General features: G+C 58.3%; 1 protein-coding gene across 2 annotated transcripts; it reads left to right on the forward strand.

Annotated features, from left to right (window-relative positions):
- The first annotated feature begins 184 nt into the window (after nucleotides 1-184).
- On the forward strand, nucleotides 185-21,019 carry MAPK8IP1 (mitogen-activated protein kinase 8 interacting protein 1). Of its 2 annotated transcripts, none has more exons than XM_001160866.8 (12): nucleotides 185-455; nucleotides 12,641-12,746; nucleotides 14,694-15,008; nucleotides 16,536-16,617; nucleotides 16,928-17,740; nucleotides 17,922-17,997; nucleotides 18,547-18,719; nucleotides 19,013-19,122; nucleotides 19,276-19,392; nucleotides 19,529-19,599; nucleotides 19,709-19,807; nucleotides 20,207-21,019. In XM_001160866.8, exons 1-12 carry the CDS (start codon nucleotides 355-357, stop codon nucleotides 20,277-20,279), a joined length of 2,136 nt encoding a protein of 711 aa, XP_001160866.1. In that variant the 5' UTR covers nucleotides 185-354; the 3' UTR covers nucleotides 20,280-21,019. The 2 variants fall into 2 exon arrangements, with proteins under 2 accessions (XP_001160866.1, XP_016776214.1); XM_016920725.4 differs by lacking the exon at nucleotides 185-455 and adding an exon at nucleotides 11,394-11,504.
- The last annotated feature ends 63 nt before the right edge of the window (nucleotides 21,020-21,082 follow it).

Here is a 21,082-nt window from a genome sequence, read left to right on the forward strand (position 1 = left end):
TGGAGGAGAGTCGATGTCGGATTTAGGGCGGGGCTGAACCAAGCCCAGGGCCGCGGGGGCCGTGGCTTCAGCACCGCGGAGAGCGCCATCTCCGGGGGCGGGGCTGGCGGGGTGGGGGCGGGGCCTGGGCGGGGCGCGCGAGCCCCCGGCCGGGTCCCGGGGGCGCGCGCGGGGCGCTCTCGCCAGTCCCGCGGGCCGTGCGCGGTGCTGTGCCGCGCCCTGCCAGACACAGGTGCGCCCGCCTAGCCCGAACTCCGCGGCGGCGGCTGCCCTCTCGCCGCGCCTCCGCCTCCTTCGCAGCCGCCGCCTCCTCCGCGCCGCGCTCCGCCCGGATGGCCAGGGCTGTGCCCGAGAATGGCGGAGCGAGAAAGCGGCGGCCTGGGCGGGGGGGCCGCGTCCCCGCCCGCCGCCTCCCCGTTCCTGGGGCTGCACATCGCTTCGCCTCCCAATTTCAGGTGAGAGTCCCCGGCCGCCGCGCGCCTCGCCCTTCAGCGGGGACTGATCCGCATTGGCTGCCCTGCCCGCCCCCCACCCCAGAACCTCGGGAACCCGGGAACGAAAGGGCTGCGTGGGAGTGGGGTCTCTTCCCGGGACAGAGCCCCCCTCAGAAGCCCCGCCAGCCTCAAGTCCGGACTGGTAGCCGTTGCATGTTCACGAGGCTGTTCCCTCCGCCATTCCTGGTCCTAGGCTGGGAGGTCTGCGCTGGAATTGGAGGAGGGGGCTTGGAGGCCTCCTTCTCCCCAACCTCCGGGCTGCGGCAGGGTCTGGGGTCGGGGTTGCGATCCCGGAGCGGGCAGGCAGGCTGCATCTTAGCCTGTGCCCAGTCCGAAGATTTCTGAATAGAGCTGGGAACAGCCTGGAGGGGCGCGGGTCGCAGTTTCCTGGGGCAACGACATTGTTGGTGCTGGGAGGAGGATGTTTGAGCCCCTCCCCGAGCCCTGCCTGGCCAGATGGGCCTACCTGCCAGGCCTGGCGTGGCCGGGCCCCTTTCTGGATTGGGCAGCACCGACCTAGGCAGGTGTGTCTCTCAGGGCAGGCGCTGAAGGCTCAGCCTCAACCAGGGGAATCCTAGGCCCGGCTGCGGGAAGGGAAGTCGGCTCGGCTCGGGAGTAGCCAGGGCCAGCGGGGGTGTCGAGGGGGATCCCTGCTGGGGTAAATACCCAGAACCCTGACCTGAGCTCCTATTCCACCACCCCCACCCCCCAATCTGGTGTTAGGCCCGATGCATTTCAGAGAAGTGAGGGGTGAGTGTTGTGTGGAGGAGGAATAGATGTACCTCCCCCATAATTCTGAACCCTAGTTGGTGGGGAGGAAGAGGCCGAAGTCACTGCTCCCGGCCTAGAGAGGGAGGCTTAGACATACCCCATTGTTTCCCCATCTCGAGAACTGGCGCCTTCCCGTCTCCTGGGGCACCACCCCAGCCAGGCTCCAGCTGGGCTGTGGTGCCAGCCCCTCCTGGGAGCAAGGGGTCACTGGCTCCCAGGTCCTCAGGTGGGCAGAGACCCCTGGGGATCTCTAATGGCATCATCAAACTCAGAAACCTTCCCCGAGGCCCTGAGCTGAGCTGGGAGGACCAGAGGGGGCCAGATGGAGGAGGCCAGGCCTGAAGGCTCCAGGGCTGCAGCTCTCTGATAATGCCTTAGACTGAGGTCTGAGACTCCACCTGGCATGGTGCATGAGGCCTCCATGCAAATACTGCCTCCCCACCTGGAGGCCTCTGCAGTGGAAGCACATGGGGCTTAGAGAGACCTGGGTTCAAATCTTAGCTCCACTACTTTCTAACTGCATGACCCAGGCAGGTTTTTGTCCTCTCTGGGTGCCATCTGTTAAGTGGGCTAATTAATATTGATTCTTGCCTGGAAAGGAGAAAAAGCACATCAGGTCAGTGTTCAACAAGTGTCAGCCCCCACACTAGCAGACAACACTACGGCTTGCTGCTGTCCAGAGTGTCTTCCCAAGGCCCCTCCTTTAACCCTCATAACTGCCCCAAGAGAGGGTAGTGACCTGCCCATTTTATAGATGAGGTGATTGAGATTAACAAAGGCAGGGTGGCTCATCTGGGGACTACAAAATAGTCAGAGGCTAAGGCTACACTGGGACCCAGGTCTGTGCGTGTTCAGTCCACTCTACGTCCCAGCCCTGCCTCTGGCCCAGTGGGCAGCTTTTCTTCCTCGACCTGCTTCCTCAGGTGTCATAGATGCTTTAATGAGAGTTGCTGAGGAAGCAGACACCAGCCAGTGAATGTGTGGCCAGCTCTGCAGCATGTGGGACAAGGGTGGCAGTAGGCCATGAGGTTGAGGTGTGGGCCAGCACTCCAGAACATGGTGGCCTGGCTGCGGAGACAAGGCCAGTGCGTGGGAATAATAAGCGTCAGTGTCTCAGGCCCTGCCGGCCTGCCCCGCTGCTCCCAAAGCCCCCGCTGCCCTTTCTCCTGGCCCGCCTCTCACTGTGCTTGGCCAGGCTCCACTTAACCCTGGGTGGGTAGATAGTGCTTTCTTGTGGCTCTTTGGTGGAGTCATAGATCCAACTGGCCTGGGTTTGAATCCTGGCTGGCCCTTCTTACCTGTGTGCCCTGACACTGGGCACTTAAGCCCTCTGAGCCTCTGAGATGCCAGCACTGGCCCCTGCTCAGGATGGTCCTAAGAATCAGATGAGATAACACGTGTTGAGTGTTTCAAGGGCTGAGGAGAGCCGCCTGTAGGCAGGGCTGTGTGTGTGCACACACACACAGGCGCCTTGACCCCCAGTGCCACTGTCAGCTCCCAGAAAATAAAGGGGGTCTGTACCCAAAGTTTGGTATCCCCATTGCTCAGCACGGGATAGTTACTCAATAACAGTGGTAAGCGCTGACATTTGGAAGGCACTCAGTTCGCCCAGGCACCATTCTAAGAGTTTCCTATGTGCAAGAGTATTTACTCCTCCCAATAACTGTATCAACAGAGCGTTGTTATTATCCACACTTGCATGAAGAAACTGAGGCAGAGGGAGGTTAGGTAAGTGGCAGAGCTTGTAAGTGGCAGGCAGTCTGATGTCAGAGCCACCCCAAAAAGAAAGAGCCCTAGAGTATTGGAAGAGCATGTGCGGAGGGGGCGAGCATGTGGACCTGACCTGAAGGGGTGGGAGCATTCGTTTGTTTGTAGTAGGTTAAATACGTGTTAATTTTTGTTCTGATTATAGCTCCAGCTGTTTATAGTGGTTGGTTACCTTTGGGTATGGTATGGGGTGAGGGATTTTTACTTCTTATTTTACATACTTTTTTTTTTTGAGACAGAGTCTCACTCTGTCGCCCAGGCTGGAGGTTGGAGTGCAGTGGCATGATCTAAGCTCACTGCAACCTCTGTATTCTGGGTTCAAGCGGTTCTCCTGCCTCAGCTTCCCAAGTAGCTGGGATTACAGGTGCCCACCACCACGCCCGGCTAATTTTTGTATTTTTAGTAGAGACGGGGTTTCAACATGTTGGCCAGGCTGGTCTTGAACTCCTGACCTCAGGTGATCCACCCATCTCAGCCTCCCAAAGTGCAGAAATTACAGGCTCGAGCCACCACGCCCAGTGTCATACTTTTATATTACAGGTTGAGTATGCCTTATCTGACATGCTTTGGACCAGAAGTGTTTCAGATTTCTAATTTTTTTGGATTTTGGAATATTTGCATATGCATAACGAAATAGCTTGGGGATGGGAACCCAAGTCTAAAAATGAAATTGATTTTTTCTTATATATCTTATACATATAGCCTAAAGGTAATTTTATACAATAGTTTAAATAATTGTGTGCATGAAACAAAGTTTTGATTACAACCTGTCATGTGGAGTCAGGTGTGGAATTTACAGCCTGTGCTGTTATGTTGGTGCTCAAACATTTAGGATTTTGGAGCATTTCAGATTTCAGGTTTTTGGATTAGGGCTGCTCACCTGTATTTGACTTCTTATTTTATAATGAGTATAGGTTACTTCTGTGTCTTACAAAATAATAAAAGAAAATTCAAAATTAAAGTGATACATGTTCATTATAAAGAAAACTCTAGAAAAGAGAATTTAGAAATTTACACAGTGGAGACATTGGCGCTGGGTAGGTGGGACAAAGAGGAGGGGCAGAAGGACAGTTCACGTGGGAGGAACAGCAGAGACAAAGGGGGTTTCATGGGCAAGAAGGGAGCGAGCGGCCTGTCTGGGGTGTGTAGAAGGGGAATCGTGGATCTGAGAGACCTTAGAGACCAGCTCATCCAACCAGCTCCCTCCCCTTATGAGGAAACAAGAGAGGGCGAGTGGCTCCCCCAAGAGCACACAGCAAATTAGTGGCAAAGCTGGGATAGAGCCAGGCCATGGCTGCCTGGATGGTTGCCATCTGCCCCAGCACCCTGCCTCAGGGATGAGAGATGGGGCCACCGAGAGGCTTCTTCCTTCATTCACTCAACAAACGTTTGCACTTTGCCTAGGTCACCAGGGAAACACTGCAAAGGCCCAGACGTGGGCCTGGCCATCATGCTGTTGCTGTTGTAGAGGGGAGACAGACAGACAGACGGCTTTACAGATGGGCTGGTCGGTGTGATGATGGCTCAGGTCAAGGGACCCAGGCTCAGCGGGTCTGGACAGGCCCCCCAGAGGCAGGGACATTTCAGCTTAGGCCTGGTGGACGCATAAAAATATCACCCAAGGGTGTCACTGGAGTGAAGGGCGGAGACCAGAGCGGGTGGGCAGGGTGCCTGGTGCCCAGTCTGGCAGGAGGGTGGAGAGCAGGATGTGCAGGAACTTGTAGGCCATGTGAGGATGCCGACCTCTTCACCAACAGCCAGAGGAGCTGGCAGGGGGTTAGGAAAGGAATGACAGGGTCAGACAGATCCTCTAGGACAGGGGTGTCCAATCTTTTGGCTTCCCTGGGCCACATGGAAGAAAAATTATCTTGGGCCACACGTAAAATACACTAACACTAACGATAGCTGATGAGCTAAAACACAAAAACATCTCATAATGTTTCAAAAAAGTTTATGAATTTGTGTTGGGCCACATTCAGAGCCGTCCTGGGGCTCACGCACCCATGGGCCATGGGTTAGACAAGCTTGCTCTAGGAGGATCACCTGGCTGCTGGGTAGAGAGCGGCCAGGGGACTAGCCATCCTGCTGGTAAGAAGGAGGGACAGGTTCAGGGTGTGAGGAAGAGTTAGGGGGCAGATTAGCCTGCTTGGTGAGGGCTACAGAATAGGGAGTGGGGAGGCAGGAGTCTAGGATGATGCTGGGGCTCCTTGGTGGGTGGGGTGTCCAGTGGGAGATCAGAGGGCGGTGGGCAGGGTGTGAAAATCATGTGGGGGGACCTGCTGAATTTGAGACTGGGGATCATTGGAGGACCCAATTGGAGGATTCATACAGTCAGTCGGTTTTGGGTCTGGAGCTCAGAGGAGAGGATAGGGCTGGGGCCAAAGACCCTGGGAGTCTGGAGGGATGGCCACTGAAGCCTCAGAGAGGACATCACTGCCCAGGGAGACTGAGCAGAGGGCAGGAAGATGGCTGGCCGGTGGCCTGTTCAGCCAACCATGTTTCGGTGGAGGTGGGGAGGTGCTGCTGGAGCTGCCTCATGCCCAGGACCGCCTTGGCCTGGCTCCTCATGGACCTTGGATGTGGAGGCAGAGAGTGTTGACTTGCCTCACACAGCCCGGCAGTGGCCAGGGCAGAATTTCAACCCCAGCTCGCTGATGGCAGAGCTTTAAAGTTCGTCTCTGGATTGCTGGAAATGGGCCACAACACACTTCTAGCTTGGGGCCCCCATGGTTCCCACAAATTGGGTCACAGCCACCATCCACACGTAGTTCTTAATCATTCTATGATGCCATCTTTGTTCCCTGGCCCCACTCTTGTATTCATTCCAAAATAGCAGGAGCGTCTCTGGGTGCTTTGCCTTGTTCCGCCACTGGAGATGCCAGTGGAGAGCTCATGGCTCCTGCTGTCATGTTGCTTGCAGTGCCTCTTTAATAGGCACTGATTTAGCACCTATGGTGTGCAGGGTTTTGGGCTTTGTGCATAGATTGGAGCAAAGGTGGGGAGTCAGTGCCCAGGTGAGTATGATGACCCTGCCCTCAGGAAACTTGCAGCTCTGGGGAGGGCAGGCAGCCCAGCAGCAGACGGGGAGCCCATGCTAGGCTGGCATGACCCAAGATGAAAGTCTGTGAAGGACAGCAAAGGAGAAAAGAGCGCCCCAGATTCTACCCCATCTCACAACTCTGTGTCCACGTGAGTGTTTCTTCCTGTGTGCGATATCATCCTGGGGAGACCACTGGATCATATATGCTGTCTTTTTGCTCATTTTATTAGTTGTCACCTTAATACACAGACTTTATAATGTTGATTCCAAAAGACTGCATCACATTTCATCTGCTGATGGCCACAATGGAACCAGCCCCCTGGTGCTGGGTGACGCAGGTGTTTTCAGTTGTTTGCTGTGATGAGGAATGAACATCCTGTGTGTAACAGTTCTTCTCCAAACAATGTGGGATTGTTTCCTCGAAGCAGTTTCCCAAAAGTCGAACAACTGGATCCCAGAGTTCTTGCAATGTATCAGCATGAAGATGTTTAAACAGATCAAACATGTTATAACCGCAAGTGGGGTTGTCCCTCGGGGCTCATTTCTTTGGTTGGATTCAGTTTTCGTTGGAAATGACCCCCGTATGGAGGTGGTCAGGAAGGGAATTCTGACCCAAAGAACAAACCCAGCCCAACCCTATGTTCACCCAGAGCTGGGTGGTGGGGGTAGAGCGAGGGCCTGAGAGGGATGCTGGGTCTGGCTCATCCCCACCCCACCGTTTCAGCCAGCACCATCTTCCCAGAGGACCTGACATCCTAGCCTAGACTCTGGTGTAGGTGGGGACACAGGAAGTTGATTGGAAAAGTGGACTAACTTAGAGATTTCCAAGGCAAAAATCCAGAGAGCCCTGGGACACCTGTGGTTAATTCATTCAGCATTTGTTAAGTACCTATTAGGCACCACACATGTTGATCAAAACAGATATGATCCCACCCATATGGATTAACTGACTCCAAGGGGAGGCCACCGCGGGCCGCATAACCCAAAGGTAAAATTACAGTGATACGGGACCACAGCCAGGAGGGACTCCGAGAGCCCATAGCAGGGCGGTTTGGCTTGGTCCCAGAGGTCAGAGAAGGCTTGCAGAGGAGACCATGCTACTGCTTTGGGAGCTGCGCTATTGAAGGAGGAGATAAAGGTGGGAGGTGGGGGGAATGAGGGGAAATGATACTGGTTGGAGGGAAAGGAGGCTTTACAGAGCCTTCAGGCCACAGATGAGAATTTGGGCCCCTTCCCCTAAGGACCAGGGGAAGCTATTAAAGGGCTTTGAGCTGGGAAGAGTGACCAGACCAGATTTGTAATTCAGAGGTCAGCTTTGCTGTCATTACCTGGTGGAGAGTGGCTGGTAGAGGAACCAGAGGGAAATGGGGAACCCACTTAGGGTTGAGCAGCCAGTCAACAGGTGTCCTGAGAACTCACTGGGAGCCAGCTTCGTTCTCAGCACTTAGAGGGCTGCAAAGAGGCAGGCTGGATCCCTGGACCACACGTGCCCTCTGTCACAAGAGAGGCTTGTGGGGCATTGTGGCCAGGACCCAAGGTCAATCAGCTGGCATCCTTACCTCCTCACCACAGCACAGCCAGGAACACAAAGGCCCAAGAATGACATCCGAACAGCCAATGCCTGGCTCAGATTCGGCCTTGCTCAGCAAAAGCCTCAGCACTTTACCACTTAACCTTTGCTTTACATACACTTCTAACTCAGCCTACTACGGAGCTGAAATAGTCCGTTAGAAAGGGCAGGACTGCAGTTGGTGGAAATGTGACCCGGCAAGGCAGGGGAAAAGGGCCTGAAATCAACATCAGAACACAAAAGGCATGTTTGTTCAGGGCCATTTAGAAAAGTGCAGCTCAGGGTGGGGTGGGAGCAGGAGCTGGTATGGCCAGAACAGTGAGGAGCTGGCAGGGCCAAAAGCAAGGACTGAGGCAGCAGAGTAGGAGGGATCAGGTGAATGCAGGAACAGGGCCTCAGGTAGAAAGGTCAGGGCGGTCTCCAGAGACCAAACTCACAGCTCAGAGCCACCAAACGTTAATATGGATGACGTCTCAAGGATCACAGCATCCAGGATAGACAAGCAGGTCTGATGGGTGGGCAGGGGCTGCTTCTACAGGAGACTGCTGAAACTTCCAGACCCAGAGGTGAGGGAGGCCGGCCTGCGGAGGGCCGTAGGATTCAGTTTGGAGGCCTCCTGGTGCTAAGGCTGCCATGAGCAGGGTGGATCAGGCGGGACAGGAGGGAACTGCCCTCTTTTCCCCTTCTTCCCCTCCCTTCTCCCCTCCATCTTTTCCTCCCTCCTCCTTTCCCTCCTTCCTTCCCCACATTGACCTTCCATGAGCCTTCAGGGACCAAGTGTCTGTTTAGCCTTCTCTCCATAAAGGGACCCCCCAGGGTTTTAGCTGGGAGGCCAGAACATCTGGTGCCTGGAAAAGAGGAAAGGGCAGAGTCTTGGATGGGGGGTGACTTGCACAGGGTACTCTTTGACCAATCAGTCCCCCTTGATCCTTGGTAGTGACCTCCTACTCACACAAACTCCATTCTGCTAACCCTCACCAGCCCTCTGAGGTGGGTGGGCAGGGATTGGTGGCTTCATCCTGTATGTGGGAAACTGAAGCATAAGGCACCTTTATGTCTAAGCCTTAGTGTTCCTCATCTGTAAAATGGGAAAAATGGAACAAACCCTCTCCCAAGGTTGTTGCAATGAGGATTCAGAGAGATGCATGGCATAAATGTTGGGGCCAGGATGGGGCAGCTTCAACGTGAAAGAGTCAGGATTTATTTCAGGCCTCCTGCTTCCAAGCCTGATATGGTGATCATTCTTCCATCCTGCCTTACTTATGAGAGGCACCTAAAAAGTCAGACAAAGCATCCCCCTTAACCCACCCCAGTAGAGCCAGGGATCAGGCATAGGCTCTCTGACCCCCAGCCCAGTATTCTTTCTAGCATTGCCCAATTAAAGCCCAGTGCCCTCAGCTGTACAGGAAGAATGCTGCTGTCCTTGCCCCACCCAGACCTATTGTCCAAGGAAGTGGGAATATCAGGTGATGTTGAGGGTGTAGAAGTGAACTGAGAAGCCTCTAACCCAGGTCTAAGCCAGACCCTGCAGGCCCTGCTCCACCCTGCAGTTCGAGAGGAGCAGGTGGAGGCAGAGGCTGTCCTGTGACAGACATCTAGCAGGCTCATGCTGAGGACTCAGTGTATGCAGGATGAACTCGCCAGCTCTGCCCTCCAGGAGCAAGGGGAGGAAGGGGTCTTGATCACCTGCTGGGTACAGTATAGGGTCATCAATCAGGGTGCTGGATACAGGCCCCATCCACCTTTGGAGCAGCCAGGGGGTGGGAAGTGAGTGTTTCTGAGGGACGGCTGGCCCTGTCTGCTGCACACACTACTGTACATCCAGGCAGATGGTGACATCAGCCACATGCAAGGGCTGGGAGGGCTTCCTGGAGGAATGAGCTTAACTGAGCACTCTTCCAGCAAGCATGGTTTGAGAGTCTGCCACGTGCTCCCTCTGAGCACTGGGTTTGGCACTGGGGAGACACAGTGCCCACGCGGACTACGCATGGAGCTGGAGGCCTTGCCTGCAGGCACAGGAACCTGCTGCTAGTGGAGAGCCCTGAGGGTTCCAAGTGGGGCGGGAGGGATGATGGCATTTCTGGCAGTTTTGCCTGATAGTGGCAGGTGGAGTGGGATGGTGCAGGCATAGGGAGACTGAGGCTGACAGGCCAGTGGGGACATCTGGGAGGGCAGAGGCAGGAGCTGGACTAGGGCTTGGCAGTGAGGAAGCGGAGCCATGTGTGAGGAGACACAGATGTGTGCAGGGGGGCTGGGCACCATGGCTCACGCCTGCAATCCCAGCACTTTGGGAAGCCGAGGCGAGCAGATCACCTGAGGTCAGGAGTTCAAGACTAGCCTGGCCAACATGGTGAAACCCTGTCTCTACTAAAAATACAAAAATTAACCAGGCGTGGTGATGCACACCTGCAATCCCAGCTACTCAAGAGGCTGAGGCAGGAGAATCACTTGAACCCAGGTGACAGAGGCTGCGGTGAGCCAAGATCATGTCATTGCTCTCCAGCCTGGGTGACAGAGCGAAAGGCCGTCTCAAAAAGAAAAAAAAAAAAAAATATATATATATATATATGTGCAGAGGTCACTGGCAGAGCAGGGGCATTTCAGGGCACCTCTGGGTCAGCGGTCCTGCAGCTCTCCCATGCCATCTGAGTCCCAGGGGCTCCCTTTTGCACCACTGGCCTTCTCGGTGACCATCTGGGCAACCAGTGTGAATTGAACACTTACTTGATGCTGGCCACTGGGTTCTTGTCCCTGAGCCAGAGATGCCACCCTGCCCTGGCCGGACGGAGGAGGGCTGCTCTGGCTTCTGGGCCAGGCCCTCCTCCCCACTTCCACCCCAGCTGGCCAGCCACACCCTCCCCATGGCCTGGGGAACCACCACCCTTGGGCTGCAGGTCAGACGTGACCCTACAGGGCACCTTGTCCATCCAGCCCCCATTCCCCACCCCTCTGTGCAGTGCCCTCCAGGGGCCTCCAGGTTCTGTTTATGTCACTCCAAAGGGAGAGGAAGCTCATTACCACACAGCAGCCCTTCCAGCTCTGCTCTAAGGGCCCAAACACCGGCCTGCCCTTAGCTGTGGCTCTGGTGCCTCCTGCTTCCATAGGCCCTGCCTTCCTGGGTCCTGAAGGCTCAAGCCCTGGCTGCAGAAGGAGGCAGCCCAGATCAAACCCAGTTTGGATGCAGCCTGGGCCCACAGAAGCCTCTCTGATGAGGTCGGGGGGCTGAGCCTATGGCAGTGCAAACCGAGTGTTCATTCTTGGGGTGTTTGGGGGGAAGCCCCCCCTTCATCTCCCACCTGGCACCCTGACTGGGGCACTGGCCCTTTAAAGCCAACCAAGGGCTGGCTTTTGGGGGGAAACATCCTAGATTTCTGCCATCTACTTACAAGCCTGGGCCAGGGAGGGGGGGCCACTCAGCCCCCGACAGGGGCATTGGAAGGGCAGGTGGAGCCAGTGGCATTGATTGCAGTAACCTGATCCCGTGAGGGAGGCGGCCACAGCAGCAGCAGCGCAAGGGCCAGGCCAGCCGGGAGGAAGGTGCCTGCAGCTGAGGGCTGCGCTGGGAAGAGCTGGGGCTGGGACCCGGGTCGGCAGCTGCAGCCTCCTCTCCCGGCCTGTCTGTTTTTAATGAGCTCCCCAGGCTTCTGCAGCAGGCAGGACGCAGAAAGACAGGCCCAAGCGGTGGAGGCCAGAGGCCCCCAGCCCTGCCTTGAGCCCTGGCCCCCCCACCCTTCTGGGCATGAGAGGGCAGCCCTGGGGCCCCGCAGCCCCCCGGCCGGGCAGGGCTCTCCATGCAGCTGGTGCTGAAGATGGATTCGAGCCCAGACAATGACAGCTGGTTGGAGGATCAATGGGAGCGCTGGTAGGGGCTACCGGGGCTGGCGGGAGTGGAGACCGAGTTGGGGTGAGCTCCATCGAGCTCAGGGTCTCTGGTCTGAATGAGGCGAGTGGCAGGGAGTCTGGGCCTCCTAGGTTCCCCTGGGGGCTAAGCCACCATCTCTCCTGGGTGACCTTGAACTAGTGGGTTTCCCTTGCTCTGTGCCTCAATTTCTTGGACTTATTTGGGAAAAGGCTCATACATTCTCCCCAACTTCCCAAATGTTCTACCCCCCCACCACCCCCCCAGCAAGCCAGGCAGAGTGCCCAGGACTAGAGGTGAGCAAGAGACAGGCTGCCTTGCAGTGGCTGGCCCAGCCCTGCATTCTGAGGTGGGGACTCAGGGCTGGCCTAGGGAGAGGGGTCTTCTAGTGGAGTTGGTTAGTATTCTGGTGCCCTGGTGCTCTGAGCTGTCTCCCGAGGTTGTAACACCTCTGGTCCCACCTGGGGCTTCTCCTGACCCCATCTGTGCAGCCTTCTGTTCAGGGTCCTTACACTGGGTAAGGAGATGATGTTGTGGTTGAAGAGATGAGACCACCAAGTGCACAGCATGAGGCTGGAGTCCTTTCTGGAATAGGCTGAAACTACCCACACTGACACCAGATTTTCCTTCGCTTGTTCCCTGGGCTCAAGGGATATGAGTCTTCCTGAGCTGGGGCGTGGGGCACTCCTCTGAGGCTGCTGCCGGCGCCTCGGGTCTTGCTACTGCAGGGATTGCACTGGGAGCTCCCCTACTCCAGGCTGCTCTTCTCAAGTCCACATTCTCCATGGTGAACTGGCCTTGGCACCTGCCTTGACCCTGGGAGGAGGCTCTGACCAGTTGGGCCTTCTAAGCACTGCCTGCTGGTTGGCAACAGAATGACAGCTCCCAGGGAGGAGCCAGAGTGACCTGGAGCCTCCTCTTCCACTGCCACCCTAGGAGGACTGCCTTTTGGCACAAGCCCCTCGCTCTTTCCCTGCCTGCTGACCACCCCCTGCATTGATACAGATGAACCCCAAATCCTGTCCTCTGGGGGCTGTGTTTGGCCTTCAAGAGGCTGCACCCTGGTAGAGGTAACAGGGAGATGTGAGCAGGCACAGCAGTGCCCCTGAGTTGTAACTTTGGCTTCCTGTCCCCACCAGGCTCACCCACGACATCAGCCTGGAGGAGTTTGAGGATGAAGACCTCTCGGAGATCACTGATGAGTGTGGCATCAGCTTACAGTGCAAAGACACCCTGTCCTTACGGGTAAGGGCAAGCTCCCAGGAGCTCCTGAGTGGGGTGGCAGGAAGGCTAGGGACAGGGGTAAGGGTATCCCCATAGTGACAAAGGGGGTTTCAGGTCTGTGCTGGCACCCTCATGAAATGAAATGATGTGCAAGAAACATAGGTATACTGCTTGGCACGTCTTGAGTGTACAATCAGAATTTTATTTTGTATTATTATTATTATTACTGCTGTCGGGGACTAAGACAGGAAGTAGCTCCTTCAACTGCCCACAAGATGGGAGAGGCCAGGAAGTCTTGAGACCTAGGGCAGTAACAATTAGGACCAGACTTAAGGGAGACTCAGGGCTACCCCTGAATCCTTTTGGGAGCAGCCCTGGCAGAGGGCCTGAGGCAGACAGGGTGGAGTCTGGTGGAATCTGCAGTGCTTTAGGGCAGGAAGAAACAGCCAAGGCACCCCTGGAATAGCTCCTGTGGCTGCTGGCTGCTATTACACCAGACAGATGGCACCACGCGGCCTCCCAGACCCTCTCTGGCCCATAGTCCTAAAGGCCCCCACTGAGGGGTTTGCCCAGCATTGCTGCTGGTTTGGGCCCCTTGGCTTTGTCATAGGGAAGATGGCTCTCTCCTGTCCCTAAAGATCTGAATGCTGCCAGGAGGTCCCCAGCACCTGGGTAACTGGGGTCAGATGGGGATCCCAACTATGTCTTTTCAGAACAGGAAGAAGGGGCCGGCTTGCCAGGAAATGGAGGACAGAGCACAGGGCTAGGTTTTAGAGCCCAGAGCTCCTCTGAGCCCCCAAGAGGGCGGGTAGCCAGATACGGTGTCAGGAGAGTGGTTACCATAGGAGCGTGAGGTGTGCCTTGGGGAGGGAGTGCCTGTCTCTGTGTTGACCTCCTGCTACTCCCAGAGACTCAGTAAGCTCTGCAAGAGGAAACCAAGGGGTGAGGATAATCCCCTAGTCCCCAGTACCCCAACCTTCCACTCTCTGGCCAGGCCAGGAAGAGGCAGAGGCCTCTAGATTTGGGGAATGGTCTCAGGGCCCTGACTTAGCTTCTCAGAGGTCAGGCACCTGTTCTGGACTCTCACCCTGCCCTCTCCCCCAACTGCACGAGCAGAGCCTTGGAGAGGGTTGCCTCCGAGCTAGGCAGGGGCCCCAGGCACTACTGGCCAGAGGTGTGCCCCTAAGGGGCCTCAGACAAGCTCCAGCGGGCTTCACACACGTTCCAGTGAATACTCAGCTCTCTCGGAGGCTGGGAGGCAGTAGTGTTATCCCCACTCAACTGATGAGGGGGCCTGAAGGATCAGGGGATCTGTCCAAGGTGCCAGGGAGTTGGCGGCAGAACTGGAGTTAGATGGGGCTCTGCATCCTCAAGGCAGGCTCGTGGAGGACCGATCTAGGGCTGGAGGGGCCCCGGGCCGGCTGGCTTAGGGCGCGGCTGCCACCGCCTTGGTTCCCGGCCCCCGCTCGCCCCTCCCCCTCGGCGTCTCCTTCCCATCCCTCTCAGGTCTCCGCCGTTCCTTGCTTCGCTGAGCCTCAGTTTTTCCAGTTTTCCTCAAGACCCCTTCAAATACTATTTCCCCAACCCCCATCCCTTGCCCACCCCACCCCGAACTCCTTGGCGACCACTGAGTCCCCATAGCAACAGCGGTGACTTCACTCTGGGCTCGGCTTACAACCCCGGTGAGGTCACCGGCCGTTGCCAGGGGAACGGGAGGGCGCAAGGAGTCCGGGGTGGGGACTGTGGGGAGGTGCTGGCCGTCAGAGGCACGGCTGGATCGGGGAGGCGGCGGCCTCGCCCTTCCTCGCGGCGGACGGGCGAGAGCGCCCCAGTCTCCGGCGGCCCCTGCTCGGCTCCCCTCGTGCCCCCTTCGCGCCGCAGAATGGACTCGCCCGGGCGGGGGGCGGTGCAAGCGGCCTCGGCCCCGCCCCGGCCCCGCCCCCTGACGCCCCTCCGTGCGCTGTGCAGCCCCCGCGCGCCGGGCTGCTCTCTGCGGGCGGCGGCGGCGCGGGGAGCCGGTTGCAGGCCGAGATGCTGCAGATGGACCTGATCGACGCGACGGGGGACACTCCCGGGGCCGAGGACGACGAGGAGGACGACGACGAGGAGCGCGCGGCCCGGCGACCGGGAGCGGGGCCGCCCAAGGCCGAGTCCGGCCAGGAGCCGGCGTCCCGCGGCCAGGGCCAGAGCCAAGGCCAGAGCCAGGGCCCAGGCAGCGGGGACACGTACCGGCCCAAGCGGCCCACCACGCTCAACCTCTTTCCGCAGGTGCCGCGGTCTCAGGTGAGGCGCCAACGTGGGGGGCGGCGCCCTGGGCCGCCGCGGAGATGTGAGGGGGAGCGCAGAGGGGCTGCAGCGGGAAGGGGCACCCACGGGTCCAGTGCCTGGGGACAGCGCCTGCATAGGGGCCGCGGTGGCTCGCTCCCGGTGTTGGGATCCGAGGAGCGGGCAGAACCATCCTTACGAAGAGGGGGCTGAGTCCAGCTGGCCGGGCTTGGAGCCTTGAGGCGGGATTGAAGGAGGGAAGGACTGGGGTTAGGAGAGGAGTAGGGAATTAAGAGAATGAGGCTTTGAGGGGTTCGAAGGGTTTGAAGCCTGGGACTTCAGGCTGTGACAGGGTTTCTCCTTTAGGATATGGGGCTCCTGGTGAAAGTGGAGCAGGAGCAGGGCCTGGAGAAAAGGGCATCTGAAATGGTCATCGTGGGGGAGGCCATGGGAGATCGTGGCGAGGTGGGGATGGGAAGCTCAGGGGCCACAGCCAGTTTAAGATCTGGGCAGCTGCGAATTCCCAGAAGGCAGGGGAGAGAAATGGGAGATGGAGCTGCTTGGCTAAGTTGGGGACCTAGGGCCCCTGGGAGGGTGGCTGGATGCCAAGGAGAGTTGAATAGGGTTGGGGGAGCTGGCTGTGGCCCTTTGTCTTCCAGGCCCATCGGGAGCGGTGCAGGCAAGGAGCTCCTGGGAGGTGGGGCGGCTGGGGCTGCGGGGAAAGGCTTGGTCCCTTTCCCAGGATCCTGTGAATGGCTTTTGGCAGCCCGGCTCAGGAACGTGAGGGCTTGGGAGAGAGCTCCCAGGGGAGGGAGCCTCCGTGGAGTGGAGGGAGCCCCGTGTGGGCATTGTGGGGAGGGGTCCCAGGGCTGAGAATGTAGAATGGGCAGCCCAGGAGATCCAGGAAGGAGGGCTGCTGACAACTGCATCTGTCACTCCTCAGTCTCATGCCACTGTGGTGGGGGGTGCAGGAAAACTCTGTTATGGATTTGTCACTGGGATGATTCATCCTGGTCCCCCAGGCCAGCTGCTAGGGAGACCCTTCCTTGTGCTTTTTCCAGGCTCTACCAGAAGGTCCTCACCCCTTCTAGGCCATAACTTCCCAAGCTCCAGAGCAGAGAGTCACCTGTCTCTGACTTGGGCTGGATTTGAGCATTTTCCAAGTAACCCTCAGTACCTGGGACTGGGGGTCTGACTGTGTCTCCAGAGAGCTCCTGCTTCTCTTCTCCCCTGCCTCCTCCCCCTCTTGCCACCACACACATTGGCCATCACCACCTTTGTTAAGGCTGATAAGAGCATCTCCCTGAGGGTTGGCCAGCTTCCCTGAGCAAGGCGGAGGGCCATCCAGAGCCGGCAAGCCTGGCTGTGACTTGCCACCCTTCCTGCCTGCTCCAGAGGAGAGTTACGAGTGAGGCCTTTGACAGTGGAGGCGGGGTGGACACAGCAAATGGCCCTAGGGATGGCCTGAGGGGGCAGGGCTGGGGCCTCCCTGTGCCGGGCACTGTTGACCACTTCCATCACAAGAGCCTTTTGTTCCCTGCACAGGACACACTGAATAATAATTCTCTGGGCAAAAAGCACAGTTGGCAGGATCGGGTGTCTCGATCATCCTCACCCCTGAAGACAGGTAAGTCAGGACCCTCTTCCTTACCTGGACCTCCACCTGCCCTGACTCAGTCCCCACTACAGAGAGCAAACCCTACAGTCTCCAAAGGGCTGAGTAGAGGTGAACTGCCCACCCACATCCCTGCACGAGCCCATCCAGGGGCTGAGATCAGTGGTGACATGAGTGAGTTGACTGGCCCCAGAGCCTGCGAAGGGCCTGTTGCCCAGGGAGGCTTTGTCTTGGTTTCTGTGTCACCAAGCTGAGAGTGGCAGGTGCAGGTAGCTGGGAGTTGGGAGAGAGCCCCTGCCTTCATGACCTGCCTGCTCTCCAGGGGAGCAGACACCACCGCATGAACACATCTGCCTGAGCGATGAGCTGCCCCCCCAGAGCAGCCCCGCCCCCACCACAGATCGAGGCACCTCCACCGACAGCCCTTGCCGCCGCAGCACAGCCACCCAGATGGCACCTCCGGGTGGTCCCCCTGCTGCCCCGCCTGGGGGTCGGGGCCACTCGCATCGAGACCGAATCCACTACCAGGCCGATGTGCGACTAGAGGCCACTGAGGAGATCTACCTGACCCCAGTGCAGAGGCCCCCAGACCCTGCAGAGCCCACCTCCGCCTTCCTGCCGCCCACTGAGAGCCGGATGTCGGTCAGCTCCGATCCAGACCCTGCCGCCTACCCCTCCACGGCAGGGCGGCCGCACCCCTCCATCAGTGAAGAGGAAGAGGGCTTCGACTGCCTGTCGTCCCCAGAGCGGGCTGAGCCCCCAGGCGGAGGGTGGCGGGGGAGCCTGGGGGAGCCGCCGCCACCTCCACGGGCCTCTCTGAGCTCGGACACCAGCGCCCTGTCCTACGACTCTGTCAAGTACACGCTGGTGGTAGATGAGCATGCACAGCTGGAGCTGGTGAGCCTGCGGCCGTGCTTCGGAGACTACAGTGACGAGAGTGACTCTGCCACCGTCTACGACAACTGTGCCTCCGTCTCCTCGCCCTATGAGTCGGCCATCGGAGAGGAATATGAGGAGGCCCCCCGGCCCCAGCCCCCTGCCTGCCTCTCCGAGGACTCCACGCCTGATGAACCCGACGTCCATTTCTCCAAGAAATTCCTGAACGTCTTCATGAGTGGCCGCTCCCGCTCCTCCAGTGAGTCAGCAAGGGGAAGCAGTGGGGTGGGGGGGGTCCCTAGCGGGGACAGAGCCAAAATGCGAAGTGTTCTGGGAGGCGACCCCAGGCCCCATCTGGTTAGGACTGAGGCTTCTACCTGCCCCGCTAAACCTGGATCAGAGCTGCGACCCCCCATCCAGCCACACCCCCTCACCTGCAGGTGCTGAGTCCTTCGGGCTGTTCTCCTGCATCATCAACGGGGAGGAGCAGGAGCAGACCCACCGGGCCATATTCAGGTGAGAGCCATGGGCTGGCTGGGCCTAGCCAGGCAGCAGTTTGGGCCACACACCACCCTCTACTTGTCACCCCTACATGGCCTCAGCCTAACCCCTGCCATCAGCATTCATTTATCCACTCAGCCCTGGGAGGACAGTGTCCACTCTCTAGGGACTCAAGAGTATGGTGACAAAGAGGATGGCTACAGTGAGGGATCCCAGAACTGTGCACCTAGTCTGGCCAGGGGCAGGGCACCCAGGAGGGTGACCAGGAGGATGCCTGCCCACACCCCACCTGACCCTTCTCTAGACAAAAGCCTGCGCTTCCCACAGCCTCTCCATTTTAGAGGGGGCCCTGCCCACACCCTCCCTTGGCCTGTGTTTCCTCAATGGCAGATGCATGTCTGCTTGACCTTGCTCTCCCCTGGGGTTAGTACTGCAACAGGCACACAGGATGCTTTTGCAAATGTTTACTGAAATAATGATGCTGCTGTGGCTCCCAGACCCCAGAGTAGGCCTGGCTGGACAGGGCTTGGTGCCGAATTTCTCACCTGTCCTTGCTGGGGACAGGTTTGTGCCTCGACACGAAGACGAACTTGAGCTGGAAGTGGATGACCCTCTGCTAGTGGAGCTCCAGGCTGAAGACTACTGGTACGAGGCCTACAACATGCGCACTGGTGCCCGGGGTGTCTTTCCTGCCTATTACGCCATCGAGGTCACCAAGGAGCCCGAGCACATGGCAGGTAGTGTTCCCTCCCTGGCCTGTGCCCCCAGCCACCACATCTGTCTGCCCCAACTTGCTGCTGGGTGAACGTGTACTCCAGATCTCAGCCAGCCAGGTGGGGGGCTGAGTGGAAGTGATTTTAGGTCCTTTTCACGATCAAGCAAAGTGAGGCCCGGCCAAGTTGGGCAGCCAGGGATTGTGGCAGCCTCTGTGGGCTCTGCCATTCCCCGTGCCTCACCCGCCCTCCTTCACTTGGCTGCTCAGCTCCCTCCTGCTCTTTCTGCCCCTCCTCAATTCACGCTTGCTTTCCAGCCCTGGCCAAAAACAGTGACTGGGTGGACCAGTTCCGGGTGAAGTTCCTGGGCTCAGTCCAGGTTCCCTATCACAAGGGCAATGACGTCCTCTGTGCTGCTATGCAAAAGGTACCTGAGCCCTCTCCCTTCTCCTCCCTTGGATGGGTCCCTGGGGCAGAGGGACGCAGGTGTCTAGAGGCAGTAAAGGGCTCAGGCCCTGGGACAGGAGGGATCAGCAGAGGAACAGACAGCAGCTGACGTGGCTCCATTCGTCACCTGTAGATTGCCACCACCCGCCGGCTCACCGTGCACTTTAACCCGCCCTCCAGCTGTGTCCTGGAGATCAGCGTGCGGGGTGTGAAGATAGGCGTGAAGGCCGATGACTCCCAGGAGGCCAAGGTGACTTCTTCCAACCCAGCCCCTTCCTTCCATGGCCCCAAGCTCTCCCCCAAGACTTGCGATGAAGAGGCCATCTCCTGTCACCCTCACTGCAGGCCAGGTGACCGCCCTCTTGCTTCTTTTCTCCCTCCTGTAGGGGAATAAATGTAGCCACTTTTTCCAGTTAAAAAACATCTCTTTCTGCGGATATCATCCAAAGAACAACAAGTAAGTGGGGGTGGGATGGCAGTGGAGGAGGCACGGGTGGTCTGCAGCCTTGAGGTGGGTGGGTGTGGGCCGAGCCCCCGTCCCAGCACAGACAGACCTGTCCCTGCAGGTACTTTGGGTTCATCACCAAGCACCCTGCCGACCACCGGTTTGCCTGCCACGTCTTTGTGTCTGAAGACTCCACCAAAGCCCTGGCAGAGTCCGTGGGGTACGTGTACATCCTGCTGAGCACCCAGCCCGAGGGAGCACGCCCAATCCCAGGCCCTGGGGCTGCTTCCTGGTGCTCAGCTTTGCCCCTCGGTTTCCCCCGCAGCTCTGGAGAACTATCTCCGGACCCCAGTGCAGGTGGCCTGGAGGGAGGGTGGCGCGGCAGGGTGAGCCTGAGGAGCAGCTTCCAAGCTTGGCAGCTGTTGGGCCATGTCTTCAACTGACATCTTACTGGGAAACACGATGGCAATTCTGTACAGAACAGAGCCAAGTGGCCCCAGCCAGAGGAACCAGAGCTGCACATGGGCCCCAAGGCTCCAGTGGGAAAACCCTGGGTCGGGATCCTGTTCCTCCCTTGCCAGTGGCGATCTGAGCCATCTGTGTGTCCCCTGGCTTCTAGGAGAGCATTCCAGCAGTTCTACAAGCAGTTTGTGGAGTACACCTGCCCCACAGAAGATATCTACCTGGAGTAGCTGTGCAGCCCCGCCCTCTGCGTCCCCCAGCCCTCAGGCCAGTGCCAGGACAGCTGGCTGCTGACAGGATGTGGCACTGCTTGAGGAGGGGCACCTGCCACCGCCAGAGGACAAGGAAGTGGGGGCCGCTGGCCCAGGGTAGGGGAGGGTGGGGCAATGGGGAGAGGCAAATGCAGTTTATTGTAATATATGGGATTAGATTCATCTATGGAGGGCAGAGTGGGCTGCCTGGGGATTGGGAGGGACAGGGCTTGGGGAGCAGGTCTCTGGCAGAGAAGGATGTCCGTTCCAGGAGCACACGGCCCTGCCCCATCCTGGGCCTTACCTTCCCTGCCAGGGCTCGGGCGCTGTGGCTCCTGCCTTCATGAAGCCCGTGTCCTGCCTTGATGAAGCCTGTGCCACCTGCAAGTGCCCGCCCTGCCCCTGCCCCAACCCCCACCGAAGAGCCCTGAGCTCAGGCTGAGCCCAGCCACCTCCCAAGGACTTTCCAGTGAGGAAATGGCAACACGTGGAGGTGAAGTCCCTGTTCTCAGCTCCGTCATCTGCGGGGCTTCTGGGTGGCTCCTGCCACTGACCTCATCGGCATGCTGGCCTGTGGCAGGCCTAGGACCTCAGGCGGGGAGGAGGAGCTGCCGTAAGGCCCTGTCCCAGCAGAAGAGGGAGGCTTCCTGACTGACACAGGCCAGCCCCATCTTGGTCCTGTCACCCTGGCCCCAACTATTAAAGTGCCATTTCCTGTCTGGACTGCAGTGGATGTATCTGCGTGGACCCCTCCCGTCCCCGTCTCGCTCCCAGCCCAGGAA

The sequence above is a fragment of the Pan troglodytes genome, chromosome 9 (assembly GCF_028858775.2).
Source record: "Pan troglodytes isolate AG18354 chromosome 9, NHGRI_mPanTro3-v2.0_pri, whole genome shotgun sequence".
NCBI lineage: Eukaryota > Metazoa > Chordata > Mammalia > Primates > Hominidae > Pan > Pan troglodytes.

Coding starts and splice junctions, on each gene's coding strand:
- MAPK8IP1 (XM_001160866.8), top strand. CDS start 355: ATGGCGGAGCGAGAAAGCGGCGGCCTGGGCGGGGGGGCCGCGTCCCCG. Junction 12,747..14,693: donor AAGACACCCTGTCCTTACGG/GTAAGGGCAAGC, acceptor TGCGCTGTGCAG/CCCCCGCGCGCCGGGCTGCT. Junction 17,741..17,921: donor TGGCCGCTCCCGCTCCTCCA/GTGAGTCAGCAA, acceptor CCTCACCTGCAG/GTGCTGAGTCCTTCGGGCTG.